The 18031-nt window shown below is 44.5% G+C and overlaps 1 protein-coding gene across 1 annotated transcript; it reads left to right on the forward strand.

The window, feature by feature from the left end:
- Positions 1 to 103: 103 nt before the first annotated feature.
- Positions 104 to 10282, forward strand: arcn1b (archain 1b). The gene is made up of 10 exons (XM_079271346.1): positions 104 to 261; positions 1868 to 2131; positions 3010 to 3189; positions 3338 to 3543; positions 4297 to 4458; positions 5039 to 5204; positions 5297 to 5444; positions 7917 to 8025; positions 8501 to 8705; positions 9137 to 10282. The coding sequence occupies exons 1-10, from the start codon at positions 259 to 261 to the stop codon at positions 9224 to 9226; spliced, it is 1533 nt and encodes a 510-aa protein (XP_079127472.1). The 5' UTR covers positions 104 to 258; the 3' UTR covers positions 9227 to 10282.
- Positions 10283 to 18031: the final 7749 nt, after the last annotated feature.

Genomic DNA, 18031 nt, shown 5'->3' on the forward strand with positions numbered 1-18031 from the left:
CCAATAAGCCTCAAAGAAGAAGAAGAAGAAGAACTTTATTTACGCAATCGGCCCAACGTTTTGGTGCACACGTCACTGGTTTCCACGGTGGGCGGGTCTACCGCTGCTCTTCTTCCGGTGGAGACGTGGCTCTGCTCTCTGCTGCCATATTATTTGACGCTAGCTAGCTGGCTAACAATCACACACAAGAAAAATCACCCGAAATCGATAGAAGACGAGAGACGGAAGATCGTCGTACCGTAGAGAGAGAGACCGAAAATGGTGAGTGACAAAGTCCCACAGAAATCAAGATATTCCGTGGCTTTTATCGAGGCCTAGCAATTATCATAACACTGGCTAACCAGGTTAGCTTAAAAGCTAGCCTGGCAGGTAGCTTAAAAAACTAGCTATGGGCTAGCTTGTTTCTCCCAAGAGCGAACTAACAGGGAAACCAACACGTAGCTTTTCACTGAGCTGACAGCGCTAACATTACATCGAGTTACTGAAATCAAGTGACTGAATCGTTGTGTCTTTACACAAAGTTAAAAATATCAGGTGAGTAGGCGGCTCTGTGTCTGCAGACATTGGTGACGTTAACTTAGCTTGACACGTTAGCATTAGCTCCTGTCACTAGCCGAATCCGAGCTAACGTTAGCTGCTGGTCATATTGTCTGTTACCGTTGTTTTAACAAAACCTCACCTAAATATACATTTCTCTTATTATTAAAGTAAACTGTCTGCTACAACGTGTATTCAGGAATGTCAACAATATCTGCCTCCAACCAGGAAGTTATGTTGTCGACCGTAAAACCACAAGAACAGACCAAATAAGTTGGTCTAAAAATGTTCACATCAGCACGCTGACAACCTGAGGATACTGGGATTTATTGTCAACAGAAAATGTGTCTGCTTATATAACATATTTTTGATTGGGACATTTTAAAGGCCAAAATCTGAATATCTGTGTTTCTGGATTAATAATCAGTCAAAAGGTTTGGAACAAACTCTCCACAAATAAGATGAGAAACCTCTGTTGGTAGTTAAGGAAAAAATGATTTTTCACAATCTTGCTTTTAATTCAGTAATCTATAATATTAATGAATGTCAACATTAAGTTCAGATCCATCGCAGTCGACCGTCTCTTTAATTTCTAACTTCATCCATATGTCAACGTGGAGTGACTACAGTTCATTCATTCATTCACCACTTATGTTGAAGTAAACTTACAATGTTTGTGCAGGTTATTTAAATGTAAACGTGTCATATCTGTCCACACTTGATGAGAACGCTTCACCAAGTACCGTTAACATTTGTGGTGATTTTAAAGTTTTTTTTTTTTTTTTTTTTTTAAATTTTCTCAGCACACATATACACACAGACATGACGTAATCATATCTTCTGAATCGCCTCTCACCAATGTCAGATTCAGCATACATGTTATCTGTGGCAGTGGTTTATTTTAATAGTATTTCAGGTTATATAGCTAGTTGGCAGACGGCTAACGTACTCTTAGTCTTCTTCCACCAGAACTCAACATAGCAGGTCGCCTTAAGCAGTGCAAACCAAAACGAGTTGTGCTGCTAGCTGAGTGGGTATTTCTTTGTTGAATCTGCTGTAACGTTTTCTCCTCAGACAATATGAAATATGCTGATTTAACTTGGCAAGACTTGCTCTCCCTAAAAAGATGCACACTTCAGAGGGAATTCTGGTTCCTGGAAGTGGAAGTAAAAGAGGGAACTGTCAGTCATTTGTGCATTAACGTCCTTTAGCAGTATCACTTACTTTTTGCCATTTGGTAACATTTGCATGCTCAAAACAACTTGTGCATATGTTATGTAATTATAGCTCTGTAAGCACTTTAACAGGCGAGTTTCCTCCTCACCTGCAGGTGCTGTTGGCAGCGGCGGTGTGCACCAAGGCCGGCAAGGCCATCGTATCGCGGCAGTTTGTGGAAATGACCCGGACGCGTGTCGAGGGTCTTCTGGCCGCGTTCCCCAAACTGATGAACACGGGCAAGCAGCACACCTTTGTGGAAACGGACAGCGTTCGCTACGTGTACCAGCCGCTGGAGAAGCTCTACATGGTCCTCATCACCACCAAGAACAGCAACATCCTGGAGGACCTGGAGACACTCAGACTCTTCTCCCGCGTGGTGAGGAAGCGTGGACTTTCTGTTTTGTGTCTGTGCGTAGAAATGAAATCATGCGCATCGTTCAGTGTGACGCCAAGATAGCAGGTCACATGGTGGTGTGAAGATATGAGTTGGTTTAATGATTCCCCTTCTGTAGCTGTAGATCCACACGTATACGTGTTGGCACCTGTCAGCACAGTTCTTGTTGTCCCTTTTGAGTTCTTCTGGTCTCCAGCATGTCACTGTGAGTTAATGGAAGGTCTTTGTCTCAGTAGGGGACGACAAACAGAAAATACATCTGAAGCTTTAAAGGAACCGAATGGATGACGTCTGCTGCTGTTATACTAACAGTGATGATCATGATTGAGCATTCATGAGTCATTTTTACTTTGTTACTGACCTTAAATTCAAATATACACACAAAGAACTGTCTCTGTTATGTTTCATACCTGAAAGTGATGTTGAGTTGAGAATATTATTTGTTATACGTCGTGTTTTTATATATGTTGTATACAAATATGTATTGTTATTTGTCAAGTTACCAACAGCGACGACCGTATGACCACTTCCTGTATTTAGATCTTAAACCTTTTTTAACGACTTTGTTTTTAAAATATTGTTGAATTAAAATATGGATTAGAATGAGATAAAAGATGTTGATTATAATCACGTCAAACGGGCGCATTTATGGCACAAAGAAGTTTAGAAAACAAACGGTTGATAAAGTTCATCAGAAAGAAGCCAGTGCTTCAACAGCCTCAGTGTTTTTATTCACCATCAGTGGAGTCACACTTTCAGCCCTTTCTGTCATGTAGAAGTGATCTTTTCCTGGACTCATTCCCTGCGCGATGTGCCGGTTACTCGCTCCGCTTCAGGTGTCTGATATTTCCATTCCCCAGATCCCGGAGTACTGTCGTGTGCTGGAGGAGAGCGAGATCTCGGAGCACTGCTTCGACCTGATCTTTGCCTTCGATGAGATCGTGGCTCTCGGCTACAGAGAGAATGTGAACCTGGCTCAGATCCGCACCTTCACAGAGATGGACTCCCACGAGGAGAAGGTGTTCAGGGCCGTCAGAGAGGTGAGCGCACACCGGTTGTGTCATTTTATTTCGATTTCAATGAATCTCCAGGTGAGCAGAAATGTATTTCACAGATATTTGACATCCTATTAATTGTTGAAAATAGCTTCCCAACATGTAAATGATGCATTTGGTTGTTGCCCCACAGACCCAGGAGAGAGAGGCCAAGGCGGAGATGAGGAGGAAGGCCAAGGAGCTGCAGCAGGCCAGGAGGGACGCCGAGCGCTCCGGGAAGAAGGTGCCGGCGTTCGGCGGCTTCGGCAGCGCCGGCATGACCAGCGTCTCCTCGAGCTCCATCATCACAGACTCCATCGTCGAGCCCGAGAAGCCCAAGATCACTTCGGCTGCAGTCAGGTATGTGGAAACTTGAGTCTGGTCCACAGAGAGGAGGCCAGAGCACGTGTCCGGCTGCTGTTCACAGTGGACACGCTGCGATAATAACTCTACCGAAACTGGTTTACAATTAAACGGAATTTAATCCCACCGATGCAAGTACGATTACAGTGAAGTACACTGCTTCTATGAAATATTACAATATTAACCCACTTTGGAAAAAACTCTCCTCTGGTCCCATGAGACAGTCGTCCCTGGGAACCACACGCTTAGAGAGAGAAACACTTCCTATCCCGCCCTCATATCCGTTCGAAACTCCTCCCCTTCCGTCTATCCCAATTCCTATTGGCTAACCTCCAGGAGTGTATTCTCCTGTCTGTCTCTCTGTCAGAGTTCACGAACACATTCAATGACTGTCAGTTATTGTTTAATCCCTCTGTGATAAACATTCCACATAATAGATAAGACTTTGCAACTTTAGGCAAAAGCTACTTCTACCTGCTAATCCTAAAACACTTTATGCTTATCTTAATTATGCATTTCCAAAACACTTATGTTCATGACTAATTATGAATTCTTAAATATGAATCATGAAACACTTATTATAACTTCTAAACACACAGTTCTACGCTCAAATTTCTTACAGGTACTGTGTGTGCGTGTGTGTGTGCGTGTGTGTGTGTGTGTGTGTGTGAGAGAGAGAGAGAATTCCTCTGTAGTTTTGGTTGGGAGTGTTTAGACGGTGACGCTCTTATTATTGTCTTTCTTCTCCAGACCAAGTGGACCCAGTAAAGCTCTGAAACTCGGCGCTAAAGGGAAAGAGGTGGACAACTTCGTGGACAAGCTGAAGTCTGAGGGTGAAACCATCATGTCCAGCACCGGGAAGAGAGGCTCGGATGTGTCCAAAGCTCTGCCTCCACCAGTCAACGTGGAGAGGTGCAGACACCGTCTTCATGGCTCAGTATAGATGTTGCTTATTCCTTGTTAGAAGGGACTCGATGCTCGTTTTCACTGACCACAGATGACTTGTCAGAAATCAGATGATATGCTGACGTGTTCTGTAGTTATGATGAAACCAAGTACTCGGCTCAGATATTTATTTGATTGTTCGAGGAGAAACTTTTATTGTTTGACAAACGTGTTCTAGAGGGTTGATCTTCAATAAGCCACACCCACATTCATGACTCGCGATGCACCCTAAACATGAATACTTCAAAGTTAATAACCCAACTATGAGCAGGATGTTTTAAATTAATAGTTATAAGCACTCATGAATATTCATAATGCTTAATAACACATAAATCCTGTTTGTTGTAAGTGAATTATAATTCCCATAGTTGTAATACATTATCATTTTATAATGTGTAATACATTATAACTAGAGATGCACCAATTACTTTCAATGAGTTTTTCATGAAATATCACAATTTTAAGCTTTGTTTTGGCTGCTTTTTCTAATGTAAGCAGAAAAGGTGCTGGTGGGTTCAGAGGGTTAAAGCCTTTTGTTTGTCTCCAGCGTACATCTTCGCGTGGAGGAGAAGATCTCGCTGACCTGCGGCCGTGACGGCGGCCTACAGAACATGGAGGTTCTGGGGATGGTGACGCTCCGAGTCTCCGACGACAAGAACGGCCGCATCCGCCTCATCATCAACAACAATGACAACAAAGGACTGCAGCTGCAAGTAGGTCTTCCACACAGCATCACACCTCTTCTGGTAGATGATGTAATGACGGGTGTATTGATTCTTGTGTTTCGTTGGTCTTTTCCTCTCAGACGCATCCCAACGTGGACAAGAAGTTGTTCACAACTGACTCCGTGATCGGCCTGAAGAACCCAGAGAAGTCCTTCCCCCTCAACAACGACGTCGGTGTTCTGAAGTGGAGACTACAGACCACAGACGAGGCCCTCATACCGCTAACCAGTAAGTCTCCACATGTCCGAAAATCACGACGCTACGGTTTCCACAACTATTAACCAGCATATTTCTAATAGGGCTACAGCTAACAAACTAAGATATTTATTATCAACTATATTATTCTACCTTTTCTAAGTCATCTATAGTCGTCATTTTTATCATAAAAACACACAATTCAAATGATTAGAAAATAAAATGTTATATTTATATTGATTTGAAAAGAAATCTATTTTTAGGACGTTAAACAGCTCATAATTCATCTCTAATGTCTATTTTATCTCCTTTAAAACACTCGTCTTCAAGTTTCTCACAAACTACATTTTACAAGTTTACATTTGAACACAGTATCGTGATAGTCTGTGTGGGGTGGGGTCGCTGACGTCGGTGTGGGGTCGCTGACGTCGGTGTGGGGTCGCTGACGTCGGTGTGGGGTCGCTGACGTTACTGTGGGGTCGCTGACGTTACTGTGGGGTCGCTGACGTTACTGTGGGGTGGGTCGCTAACGTCGGTGTGGGGTCGCTAACGTTACTGTGGGGTCGCTAACGTTACTGTGGGGGTGGGTCGTTAACGTCGGTGTGGGGTGGGGTCGCTGACGTTACTGTGGGGTCGCTGACGTTACTGTGGGGTGGGTCGCTAACGTCGGTGTGGGGTCGCTAACGTTACTGTGGGGTGGGGTCGCTGACGTTACTGTGGGGTCGCTGACGTTACTGTGGGGTCGCTGACGTTACTGTGGGGTGGGGTCGCTGACGTTACTGTGGGGTGGGGTCGCTGACGTTACTGTGGGGTCGCTGACGTTACTGTGGGGTCGCTGACGTTACTGTGGGGTGGGGTCGCTAACGTCGGTGTGGGGTCGCTAACGTTACTGTGGGGTCGCTAACGTTACTGTGGGGGTGGGTCGTTAACGTCGGTGTGGGGTGGGGTCGCTGACGTTACTGTGGGGTCGCTGACGTTACTGTGGGGTGGGTCGCTAACGTCGGTGTGGGGTCGCTAACGTTACTGTGGGGTCGCTAACGTTACTGTGGGGGTGGGTCGTTAACGTCGGTGTGGGGTGGGGTCGCTGACGTTACTGTGGGGTCGCTGACGTTACTGTGGGGTGGGTCGCTAACGTCGGTGTGGGGTCGCTAACGTTACTGTGGGGTGGGGTCGCTGACGTTACTGTGGGGTCGCTGACGTTACTGTGGGGTCGCTGACGTTACTGTGGGGTGGGGTCGCTGACGTTACTGTGGGGTGGGGTCGCTGACGTTACTGTGGGGTCGCTAACGTCGGTGTGGGGTGGGGTCGCTAATGTTACTGTGGGGTCGCTAACGTCGGTGTGGGGTGGGGTCGCTAACGTTACTGTGGGGTCGCTAACGTCTGTGTGGGGTGGGGTCGCTAACGTTACTGTGGGGTCGCTAACGTTACTGTGGGGTCGCTAACGTTACTGTGGGGTCGCTAACGTCTGTGTGGGGTGGGGTCGCTAACGTTACTGTGGGGTCGCTAACGTTACTGTGGGGTCGCTAACGTCTGTGTGGGGTGGGGTCGCTAACGTTACTGTGGGGTCGCTAACGTTACTGTGGGGTCGCTAACGTTACTGTGGGGTCGCTAACGTTACTGTGGGGTCGCTAACGTTACTGTGGGGTCGCTAACGTTACTGTGGGGTCGCTAACGTCTGTGTGGGGTGGGGTCGCTAACGTTACTGTGGGGTCGCTAACGTCGGTGTGGGGTCGCTAACGTTACTGTGGGGGTGGGTCGCTAACGTCGGTGTGGGGGTGGGTCGCTAACGTCGGTGTGGGGGTGGGTCGCTAACGTTACTGTGGGGGTGGGTCGCTAACATTACTGTGGGGTCGGTGTGGGGTCGCTAACGTTACTGTGGGGGTGGGTCGCTAACGTCGGTGTGGGGTGGGTCGCTAACGTCGGTGTGGTGGGGGTCGCTAACGTCGGTGTGGGGTCGCTAACGTCGGTGTGGGGTCGCTAACGTTACTGTGGGGTGGGGTCGCTAACGTTACTGTGGGGTGGGGTCGCTAATGTCGGTGTGGGGTCGCTAACGTTACTGTGGGGTGGGGTCGCTAACGTTACTGTGGGGTGGGGTCGCTAATGGCGGTGTGGGGTCGCTAACGTTACTGTGGGGTCGCTAACGTTACTGTGGGGGTGGGTCGTTAACGTCGGTGTGGGGTGGGGTCGCTAACGTTACTGTGGGGTCGCTAACGTTACTGTGGGGGTGGGTCGCTAACGTCGGTGTGGGGTCGCTAACGTTACTAGCTCTCCTGACGTTTTAAACACAGATTTGTTGTTCACGTTTCATAAGCAGACTAGCGACTGTAAAGCATTAATGTCGATCTCCAAAGCTCATATTTTGACTTACAATGGGCCGGTAACGATCACTATGTTGGTAAACTGTAATTAATCCGGTCACATGACTCCCTGGTCATTCTCTACTTTATTTAGTTTATTTCCAGTTGGACAGTGTTTGTATGTGATCGTGTGACTGTCCTTCCTCAGTAAACTGCTGGCCTTCAGAGAGCGGTACTGGCTGTGATGTGAACATTGAATACGAGCTGCAGGAGGAGAGCCTCGAGCTCAACGACGTGGTCATCAGCATCCCTGTACCGTAAGTACATCCACGACAGCCACCTCTTGTAACTTCTGATGATAACATCACTTCCTGACTTTATGAATCCATATTGAATGTTTTAGAGTCATATTTCCTTGGACTATTAACATATTTACGACCTCTCCTCTCTGTGTTCACTTCCTGTAGTTCAGTCTCCTCCTTGTAGTCACATGACTGTTGGTCTCAGATGAATCCATCATGACGTCATAGTTTCACACGTTCATGTTTCTACACACTCGGGTTGAAGTGAACTCTTTATTAGAGGAGACATTTAGAATGAGAACATGAAGAATAAAGTGTTTTTCTGAAATATCACAACTTTAAAGCTTCGTTTTTGTTTTATTTTTCTGATGGAAGCGTTCGTCACACATGATGTGAAAGAAAACATGCTTTTCAATCCCGCCGGTGTGTTTTGGGGTTCAGAGGGTGAACTATATGTTTAATATGTGCGTTCATACGTGTTGCTCTGCAGGTCTGGTGTGGGATCTCCAATGATCGGAGATCTGGATGGAGAGTACAAACATGACAGCAGGCGAAACATCCTGGAGTGGTGTTTACCCGTCATCGACGTCAACAACAAGACGGGCAGCCTGGAGTTCAGCATCGCCGGGCAGCCCAACGACTTCTTCCCCATCAATGTGTCCTTCGTCTCCAAGCGCAACTACTGCGACATCCAGGTGAGGCTTCTACTGAGAGGACGAGGTTTCTGTGAGACCTCGTGAACGACCGGAGCTTAAGATCTCGTTTTCTTTGGCTCTGAAACGGCTGCAGCTGTCTGTTAAACATGAACACAGGAGGACGTGATGTCTCTTTGTGGTGCATTCAGGCCAATCTCACAACAAGTAATCATCAGTCGTGAGGTTACATCGGCAGGAAGTGATTCAGATGAATAAGTATTTTGATAATAAATGAATTGCTTGTCGGTTATCTCACAGAGCTGACAAACCTTTTCAGATTTTAGCTTAACAACCAAATGATTCACGGGTCAGACTCGGACACGTGACTCGGTGGGTCTGTAGATGAACTGTTCAGTGTCGACATGCCGGTAGAAGTAGAACTCTCTTCTTGATGATAAAGTGATCGTTTCCTCTTTCTCTCTTTCTCTCAGGTTACCAAAGCCACTTACGTAGACGGCGATGGCCCCGTTAGATTCTCTTCAGAAATCTCCTGTGTTGTCGACAAATATGAAATCCTGTAAAAAAAAAAAAAAAAAAGAATAATAATAAAAAAAAAGAAATCGAAGAAAACGACAAAAAAAAGTCCAAATCTATGCGACGGAGGAAGATTGAAGATTGCGTTCCTGTAAACGATCAGAGACTGAGTCCATCGTCAGGACGACGCCAAGCCTCTCCCTGTGGGGGGGCGGAGCAGCGCTGGTGTATTTATATGTTTGTATGAGAGAGGAGCTTCTATGTATAGAGAGTTAAACACAGGAAACACACAACACTGATGTAGAGGATGGCTGGGGGGGGGGGGGGGGGGGGGTCCCATCGGTTAACGGGGTTCTTTCCTTGTTCATTATACTCCTGTCGCTCTTTAATCGTTAAACTATGGAAAGTATGATGAGTATGTTGTGTGGCGGTTACACAGCGAACGTGTTCCTCGGTGTCGTGTGTCTGCGGTTATCATTACGTTTTATTTTTACTCTGTCATTCCCCACTGATCTGGATATTGATATTTGACAGTAACTTTGAGGATTCTCAGCTGCAGTAAAAACCATCTGAGCATCTGTAGAATTCCTTCTGTTCTTGTCGTAACACCATTGCAGCCGTTTAAAACGAGACGGCGCGTTCCACTCGGCTCCGTTCATCAGATATCAGAGGAAAGAAGCACTTTGAACAACGGCCACGCCTTTAATCTGACGGCCCTCGAGGCCTTTCTAACGTCGGAGATCAGAGTGGACGTGTTTCTGGTGCGATGGTGGAAACACACAGATCTGGGATCAGAGACTAACAACCCGTTTCCTCTCGGATCCAAGTTAAGCAGAGAGGCCGACGCCCCCCCCCCCCCCCCCCCCTCTCTAGTCATCCTTTACTTACATTCTCATAGAACATCAACATTATTCAAGATATAAAGCTTGTTTTTCTTTCTTTTGTGTTCCTTCATTTGTATTCCCCAAATTTCAATTTAGCCAGTGGTTGTGGGGTTGAAAATGACTAGATTGAGCATTTTTAACTGAATTACCGAAGAGGAATCTTAACATTCCAGTGTACAATTAGAAAAAGAATCTTTAATGGAATAAAATGTATTATTGAAAAGACTGACTTTTGGTTTTTGTGTTAAATTTACGAGAAGCATCCTTTCATTTCCTGTTGATTCTGTCGCCCCCTGTGGACTAAAGCTGTAGTGTCTCTGAGCACCAGAGTCCCTTTAGAAAACCTCTCATGTTACTGCAGCAGGTCTGACAGTCTGCTCCTCTCAGTCCTGGTTCTCCCGTGCCCCCCTTCTGCTGGAGGATCTGGGTCTGTCCACGGTGGACCGGTCTCTGCTGGAGGATCTGGGTCTGTCCACGGTGGACCGGTCTCTGCTGGAGTCTGAGCTGAAGGAGGTTCTGGTGAACCTGCATGAGTTCATCTGGTTTCACCAGAATCCGACCCGGTGGCTCCGATGACGAGCATCAAGAACAACTCTATAGAAACAGACCATCTTCTCTCTGATGGTCTCTGTACTGATGGAGGTCTGTAGAGGATCAGGACTACACTGAGACTGGTTCATATAGAGGATCAGGACTACACTGAGACTGGTTCATATAGCGGATCAGGACTACACTGAGACTGGTTCATATAGAGGATCAGGACTACACTGAGACTGGTTCATATAGAGGATCAGGACTACACTGAGACTGGTTCATATAGCGGATCAGGACTACACTGAGACTGGTTCATAGAGGATCAGGACTACACTGAGACTGGTTCACATAGAGGATCAGGACTAGACTGAGACTGGTTCACATAGAGGATCAGGACTACACTGAGACTGTAAAATGACTTCCAGAGTGAATGAAGTTAAATCTGCTGACTAAGCAAAGCTTTAAGCTCGTGACCTCGTGCATCAGCTTTAACTGAGGGTCACTGAAGCCAGATTGAACACGGAGCCTCAGGTCGTTCTCGACATGCTTCATGACTCCGTCTGATCCTCGGTGTTTCCCACCCGATCAAACACGCTCAAGTCTTACATCCTCGTACTCGTGTCTGCAGTCACATCTAACAAAGCCCTGTGAGCGGTTCAACCTGAAGGCTGAACAGCAAATAAAGGTTTAGATTATCCAGTAAAATAACAAGTTACGGCTCTACAATATAAATAACCAACTATGTACAATATAAATACAGAACTAGTATAATATAAATGTACGTAATGCTACAGAATATAATGTGGAGTTCGTTGAAAGAACCTATAAATGAAGTTCAGCCTAGCATATTAAATTTACATTCATGATTTCAGATGGGACAAACAAAACAGATACAATTGGAAGAACATTACACACCTGGTTTATTCATCAACCGTTTCTTTAATGTTCTGACGGAAGCTGTACGATCGCCTCCTCTGGACTTTATTCCATCTCAGAGCCTTTAGATTTAGTGTAGTAACATAATTCATCCACTAGATGGAGACAAAGACGTGTGGCATGAACCCACAAGTGATTCAGACACATTGAAGCAGTTGAGTTTCCCCTTGAACACAACTTTGGATCACGAAACATCAAAGGTAAGACGTGATGATTGATGGCGGTTTGTTTCCCCTTCGGCGGCTGGGTCAGTGAGTTTTGGTTGTAAAGTGATAACGCTTAAACTGTTGGAGCCTCAGCTTTTCTAAATGACTGTTTGTGTGGGTAGCATGAGGTCGCTAAATTGCTAACCATTAGCATGTATTAGCTGTGTGCTCATTGAGTTGCTTGGTGTTGGAGTTTCTTTTAGATAGAAAGCCGTCGCCATCTTGTTTTGCAACCAGTGAACAGGAAGTGACGTAGAGACGGCGTATACGTCTCTGCTAGAGACCTGTCAATCACTGTGTAGCCCCGCCCTAAAGCATCCCCTGCTTTATGGTCTGTGTGACTCTAAATGGACCATAAAGTACTAAATGAACATCATGCTGTATTGAAGAAGACTTGAAACTAGAGATTGAGACATAAACTCATGTTTACAATGTTTACTGAGGTAATAAATCAAGAGAGAAGTAGAGTCATTTTCTATAGACTTCTATACAACCAGAGGAGTCGCCCCCTGGTGGACACTAGAGAGAATGCAGCTTTAACACATGAAGCTTTTGCTTCACTTTTCCGATCCTGGATCTTCAGCGCTTTCAGATGCTGTGGCTCATGTTTTCCAGATGATTCTTTTATTACTGTGTTGTTAATGAAGTTTAAAGGAAACCAGCACGTTCTGGAAGGAGGGGCTGAGACGCTTGGGGCCGACAGATGGGTGAATGCTGGGAAATGAAGAGTCTGTGTGGTGGGGGGGGGGGGGGGGGGGTCTTTAGAGGGTCAGACAGGGCGAGTTCAAGAGAGCTTACCACCTCCCATATTAGGACTGTGGGGTGGTGGAGGAGGAGGGGGAGGGGTGTTAATAGCAGCCCTCCAGTCATAAAGAAGTGGGCGTGTCTGTTTTCTGAATGAATGAGCCGGCTGATTATCTTTGTGACGGGTCTCACAGGAGGAGAGCAGGGCGACCCTGGAGCTCAGTCGGGAGGATTTCCACTTCTTAGAAAAGGCTGTTTTTGTTTGTTTTCATGTAACTGAATGGGAGTTTGGAGAAGTTTTGTTTAACGTCTCATCTTCGTCACTCGCCTGGATTCAAGCATGATGCTCAAGAAAGTGAGATTCAAGGTAAGAAAATTATCCCAGTGGAGTTTATGTTTTATTCAGTCATCGTATACTCTAGTGTCCTGTTTACAGTACTAATACCACTATAATCCTTCTTCTTCTACCATACTGGACAAGTTCTTCCTCACATACTCTAGTTACAGAACTAATGAGTGACATTTACTGGAAAAATCTCGTAGTTGGTTTCTTCTGCCTGGTTAGATAAGCTCTGGCTCACAGGAAGTGATGTGTGTTCCTTAGAGAAATAAACTAAACAGAGAAAGAAAAGAGCGAAAGCACCGATATGTGATCCTAATAAATCAATAGAATCCTCATGAGATGAATGAAACTGACAGATGTTGAATAAGTCTTCGGTCCACATGCATCAGGTCCCGTTTCTTCAAAGTGCAGCAGCAACATGTTGCTTCTGTCTGCAGTTCAAAGGGAAGAGCTGCTCGCTGTGTGTTTGGTGACACCGAGGTGATAATTAGAGATTCACAGGAACAGACACTGAAGGTTTACTGCTGTCAGACGCTAGCAAGTAGCCTGTTATTAGTTATTCTGTCCACATCTGTGTGTCTTCATCATGACCTTTTAGGTTTTTCATGAATCCACTGAATCCACTAAAAACAACCGTTAAGATCAAATAGCCCTTAACTTTAGTCGCTTTAAGCTTGAGAAATATTCCACAGTGACAACAATATTGTTTCTGAGGCGGTTATTTTTTTTTATTGTTGGTTATTTTCCTGATATATCGATGAGTTGTTTGGTCTATAAAATGTGATAAAATGTTGAAAAGTGTTTCCCAAAACCTCAAATGTCTTGTTTTGTCCACAACTCACAGATAATCAGTTCAGTTTTTTTCTCAAACCGATTAATCAAGTTGCCGATTGACAACAATGGATTAATTGTTTCTGTCGTGTGTGTGTCATCTTATTCAGTGGCTTTGGTTTGTTTACAAAGTAGAGACCAGCTACTTAAAGGGGAACTACGGCAACATGAACTCTCCAAATCTAAAAACCAGAGTGCTAAAACTCACATTTTGTATCCTTATCAAGTGTTAAGGAAGACGATGAATTAAAATTAATTATTGGTCAGTGGCTCTCAAACTTTGTTTTAATAATGTACTCCTTTGAAATAGTTTTCCAGCCAAGCGCCTCCCTATTTGTTTTGTAGAAAATAAAATGTTTGTTGTGGCAGTTTAGAACAGTTAACGATTGCATTAAAAATAAGAATATTTAATATCGAACTTCTGATTCTGATTCTTAAATTGAGATTTTTTTTAAGTTATTGTAGTTTACTGTAATTATATTCAAAAATATGCATGACTAATATTTTTTAAACTAACATAAATAAAATTGACAGGTCTCCACCAGAGACGTATACGGCGTCTCTACGTCACTCCTCCGCAGTCCAAATATGGTCACTTCCTGTTCACTGGCTGCAAAAAAACAAGATGGCGACGACCACAATGCCAAACTCGCTGCTTCAAAACATCAGTCCAGTGACGTCACGACAACTACGTCCACTTCTTCTGTACAGTCGGCTGTTTTTATGGTGATAGAAAACTTAAAATCCGTTTCCATTCGTTGTCTGAGGAGCAACACGTTATACTTGACAACATCACTAGTTTGAGACTTCCTGCTCTGGTTTCTGGCTTTGAGTCGCTCATGTTCACGAATAGTTATTAACTCTCCTCCACCATGGAAAGGACTTCCTGTGGCAACAGTTACTATGGCGTCATGTGGCTTTATATTCTGATTGGAGGGTCATCCACAGTTGTTTCATGTCATTTAACACTCTCACCTGTTGGTGCAGCTGTTCCTGAGAGCCACTGGGAGGTGACACTTTTCCCCAGAAGTGTGTCAAAGAGAGAGAGTGAGAGTGTGAGAAAGAGGGGGAGAGAAAGTGAGAAACAGTTAGGTTGAGACAACTAAACCAACAGTTAGGTTGAGACAACTAAACCAACAGTTAGGTTGAGACAACTAAACCAACAGTTAGGTTGAGACAACTAAACCAACAGTTAGGTTGAGACAACTAAACCAACAGTTAGGTTGAGACAACTAAACCAACAGTTAGGTTGAGACAACTAAACCAACAGTTAGGTTGAGACAACTAAACCAACAGTTAGGTTGAGGCAACTAAACCAACAGCTAGGTTGAGGCAACTAAACCAACAGTTAGGTTGAGACAACAAAACCAACATTTAGGTTGAGACAACAAAACCAACATTTAGGTTTTGGCAACAAAACCAACAGTTGGGTTGAGACAACAAAACCAACATTTAGGTTTTGGCAACAAAACCAACAGTTGGGTTGAGACAACAAAACCAACATTTAGGTTTAGACAACAAAACCAACATTTAGGTTTTGGCAACAAAACCAACAGTTGGGTTGAGACAACAAAACCAACAGTTGGGTTGAGACAACAAAACCAACATTTAGGTTTTGGCAACAAAACCAACAGTTGGGTTGAGACAACAAAACTAACATTTAGGTTTTGGCAACAAAACCAACAGTTGGGTTGAGACAACAAAACCAACAGTTAGGTTGAGACAACAAAACCAACATTTAGGTTTTGGCAACAAAACCAACAGTTGGGTTGAGACAACAAAACCAACATTTAGGTTTAGGCAACAAAACCAACATTTAGGTTTAGACAACAAAACCAACATTTAGGTTTTGGCAACAAAACCAACAGTTGGGTTGAGACAACAAAACCAACAGTTGGGTTGAGACAACAAAACCAACATTTAGGTTTTGGCAACAAAACCAACAGTTGGGTTGAGACAACAAAACCAACATTTAGGTTTAGGCAACAAAACCAACATTTAGGTTTAGACAACAAAACCAACATTTAGGTTTAGACAACAAAACCAAAATTTAGGTTTTGGCAACAAAACCAACAGTTGGGTTGAGGCAACAAAACCAACAGTTGGGTTGAGGCAACAAAACCAACAGTTGGGTTGAGGCAACAAAACCAACAGTTGGGTTTAGGCAACAAAACCAACATTTAGGTTTAGACAACAAAACCAACAGTTGGGTTGAGGCAACAAAACCAACAGTTGGGTTTAGGCAACAAAACCAACATTTAGGTTTAGACAACAAAACCAACAGTTGGGTTGAGGCAACTAAACCACACGCTTAAAACGTAAAGACCTACGGACCCATGGAGACACGGTTTATACTTTAAAAAAAGACTTCATAAAGGACGAAACACAGTTGCAGTTACTGACTCGTCTGCATTACGAGCAGTGACGGACCGACACAGACGATATCGGAGGAATTCTGTATCCGTATGTGAACTTTCTTCTCTGCCAGCGTTCAAACAGCAGCCGGTCAGCTGATCTCTCTTCTCACACCGACTCGCTACATCCAGGTTCAGTTCACTTTATAAAACCTGATCGTGTCAAATTGAACAGAATGAAGTGTTTGTGTGTAACTTTTCCAGTCGTTTAAATTGAACGTATTCAGTGCTTCTGACAGGAAAATCCAGCTTTGCTGTAATAGTGCACAATTAAAACTAGCTGCACCAGAGTTAGCTCTAGAAGCTAACCATGAAACAACACATTACGTAATAGTCCATCAGCGTGAGATCATGAATAGAATCAGCAGGATTAACGCAATAAATAGTGAACAAGGCAAGCATTGGTCTCGACACCTTTGTGCTGATTTTAGCCAAAAGTCTGGTTTTAAACACGCCACAACATGAAGAAAGATCTTGAGGAAGATCGTTAAGATATACTAAATAAACCTGGTCCTAATATAGACCCCTGAGGGACCCCGACTACTGTTTGTTGTTATGTTCATCAGATGGGTCAAAGGTTTACGTCGTGTTGATTTATAATTATCAACAAAAATTATCAACAAATCTTGCATTAATTAATCTTGCACCCAAATTTTGGGCCAAACCTACAAAGAATGAATTAAATATATAACGCAATATAAACTACTTATTTATCCACATCAAAAATATTCAATCTTTGCAGAAAAATAAGGTCTCTGTTGACATCAAAATATAGTTTGTTATTAAAGTGTATTAAAAGGAGAAGAAGCAGAGGGAGGACCACACATCTCTCTGATTGGTGTCTCCCATCACAGTTAACATGTGCAGCATGAAGCAGGTTGCTGAGCAGCACTAGGTGGCACTGGTGCTCTGCTGCTTCCCTGCTCTCCGTCTCAGAGGCTCAGACTCCCATCATAAAGAAGCGATGCCTGCAGCTAAACTCTCAGTAATCCCTCAGAACAGCAGCACTCCCGGACTTTTGTCTCCACATAAACCACCGCTGGCCATTGTCTCAAAACGGGAACAACATTTCAGCGTTGAAAGCATGACACAAAGATTGACGTGGAAGTTATTGTGGGGGGGGGGGAGACTCAGCGACGGTGTTGTTCAATAAAAATAAAATTTAACACTGTGGGCCCACAACAGCTTCCTACAGAAAGATGGCCCCTCGGGGGGCTTCAGGGGCAACATGTGGGAGTCTGATCCACCACCCATCATCTGCAAACACATCCTGGCAACACAAATGATGACCCATTTCCTTCAAATCTTTACAGCCCCCTCCTCCCTGTGCCAGGCCCTGAATCGCTTGGAAATTTAATTTCCATCCTGCGTCCAACCTTTTTTTGTTTGTTCCCTGAGTGAGATACTCCAATCATCTCCCAGGATCAAGTCAGCGCCCATCCACAGCTTTGATGTTCATAATGAGCGCTTCCCTCAGCTCAGCCCTGCAGCGCTGCTGCTGTATGTCTCTATAAAGACGTGAGGGTTCCAATGGGCACGTGGGTGGGGGGGGCAGAACCAAATATGCTTTTCATTAAAGATGAAAGGAGCGAGAGAGCTTTTACTGTTTCTGATGTCTGTTTATGCTAAGTGTGTGTGTGTGTGTGTGTGTGTTCACATAAAAGAGAAGTGGACCTTTGGCCTTTAGGTGGTTTGTGGTTACCTGGAGGCTCGTCCATGCAGTGCTACTGTCTGCTGCCTCTTTTACTGCTTCAACAACGAGGATATGAGGCGTCTGTTCATCCAGACGGATGCTAAGAGTGAAACATAAAGGACACAATCACATGCAGGTCTGTTTGTATGTTCCCTGCGTGCATGTTAAAGCTGCTCTGGGTAATCTTGCACACGATTTGTCGCTGCATAGCCTTCTGTTCACCAGCCGCGCCTCACTTAAAGGAGCTGTAGTTGACATTAATATCGC

Source organism: Melanostigma gelatinosum, assembly GCF_949748355.1.
Source record: "Melanostigma gelatinosum genome assembly, chromosome: 7".
Classification (NCBI taxonomy): Eukaryota; Metazoa; Chordata; class Actinopteri; order Perciformes; family Zoarcidae; genus Melanostigma; species Melanostigma gelatinosum.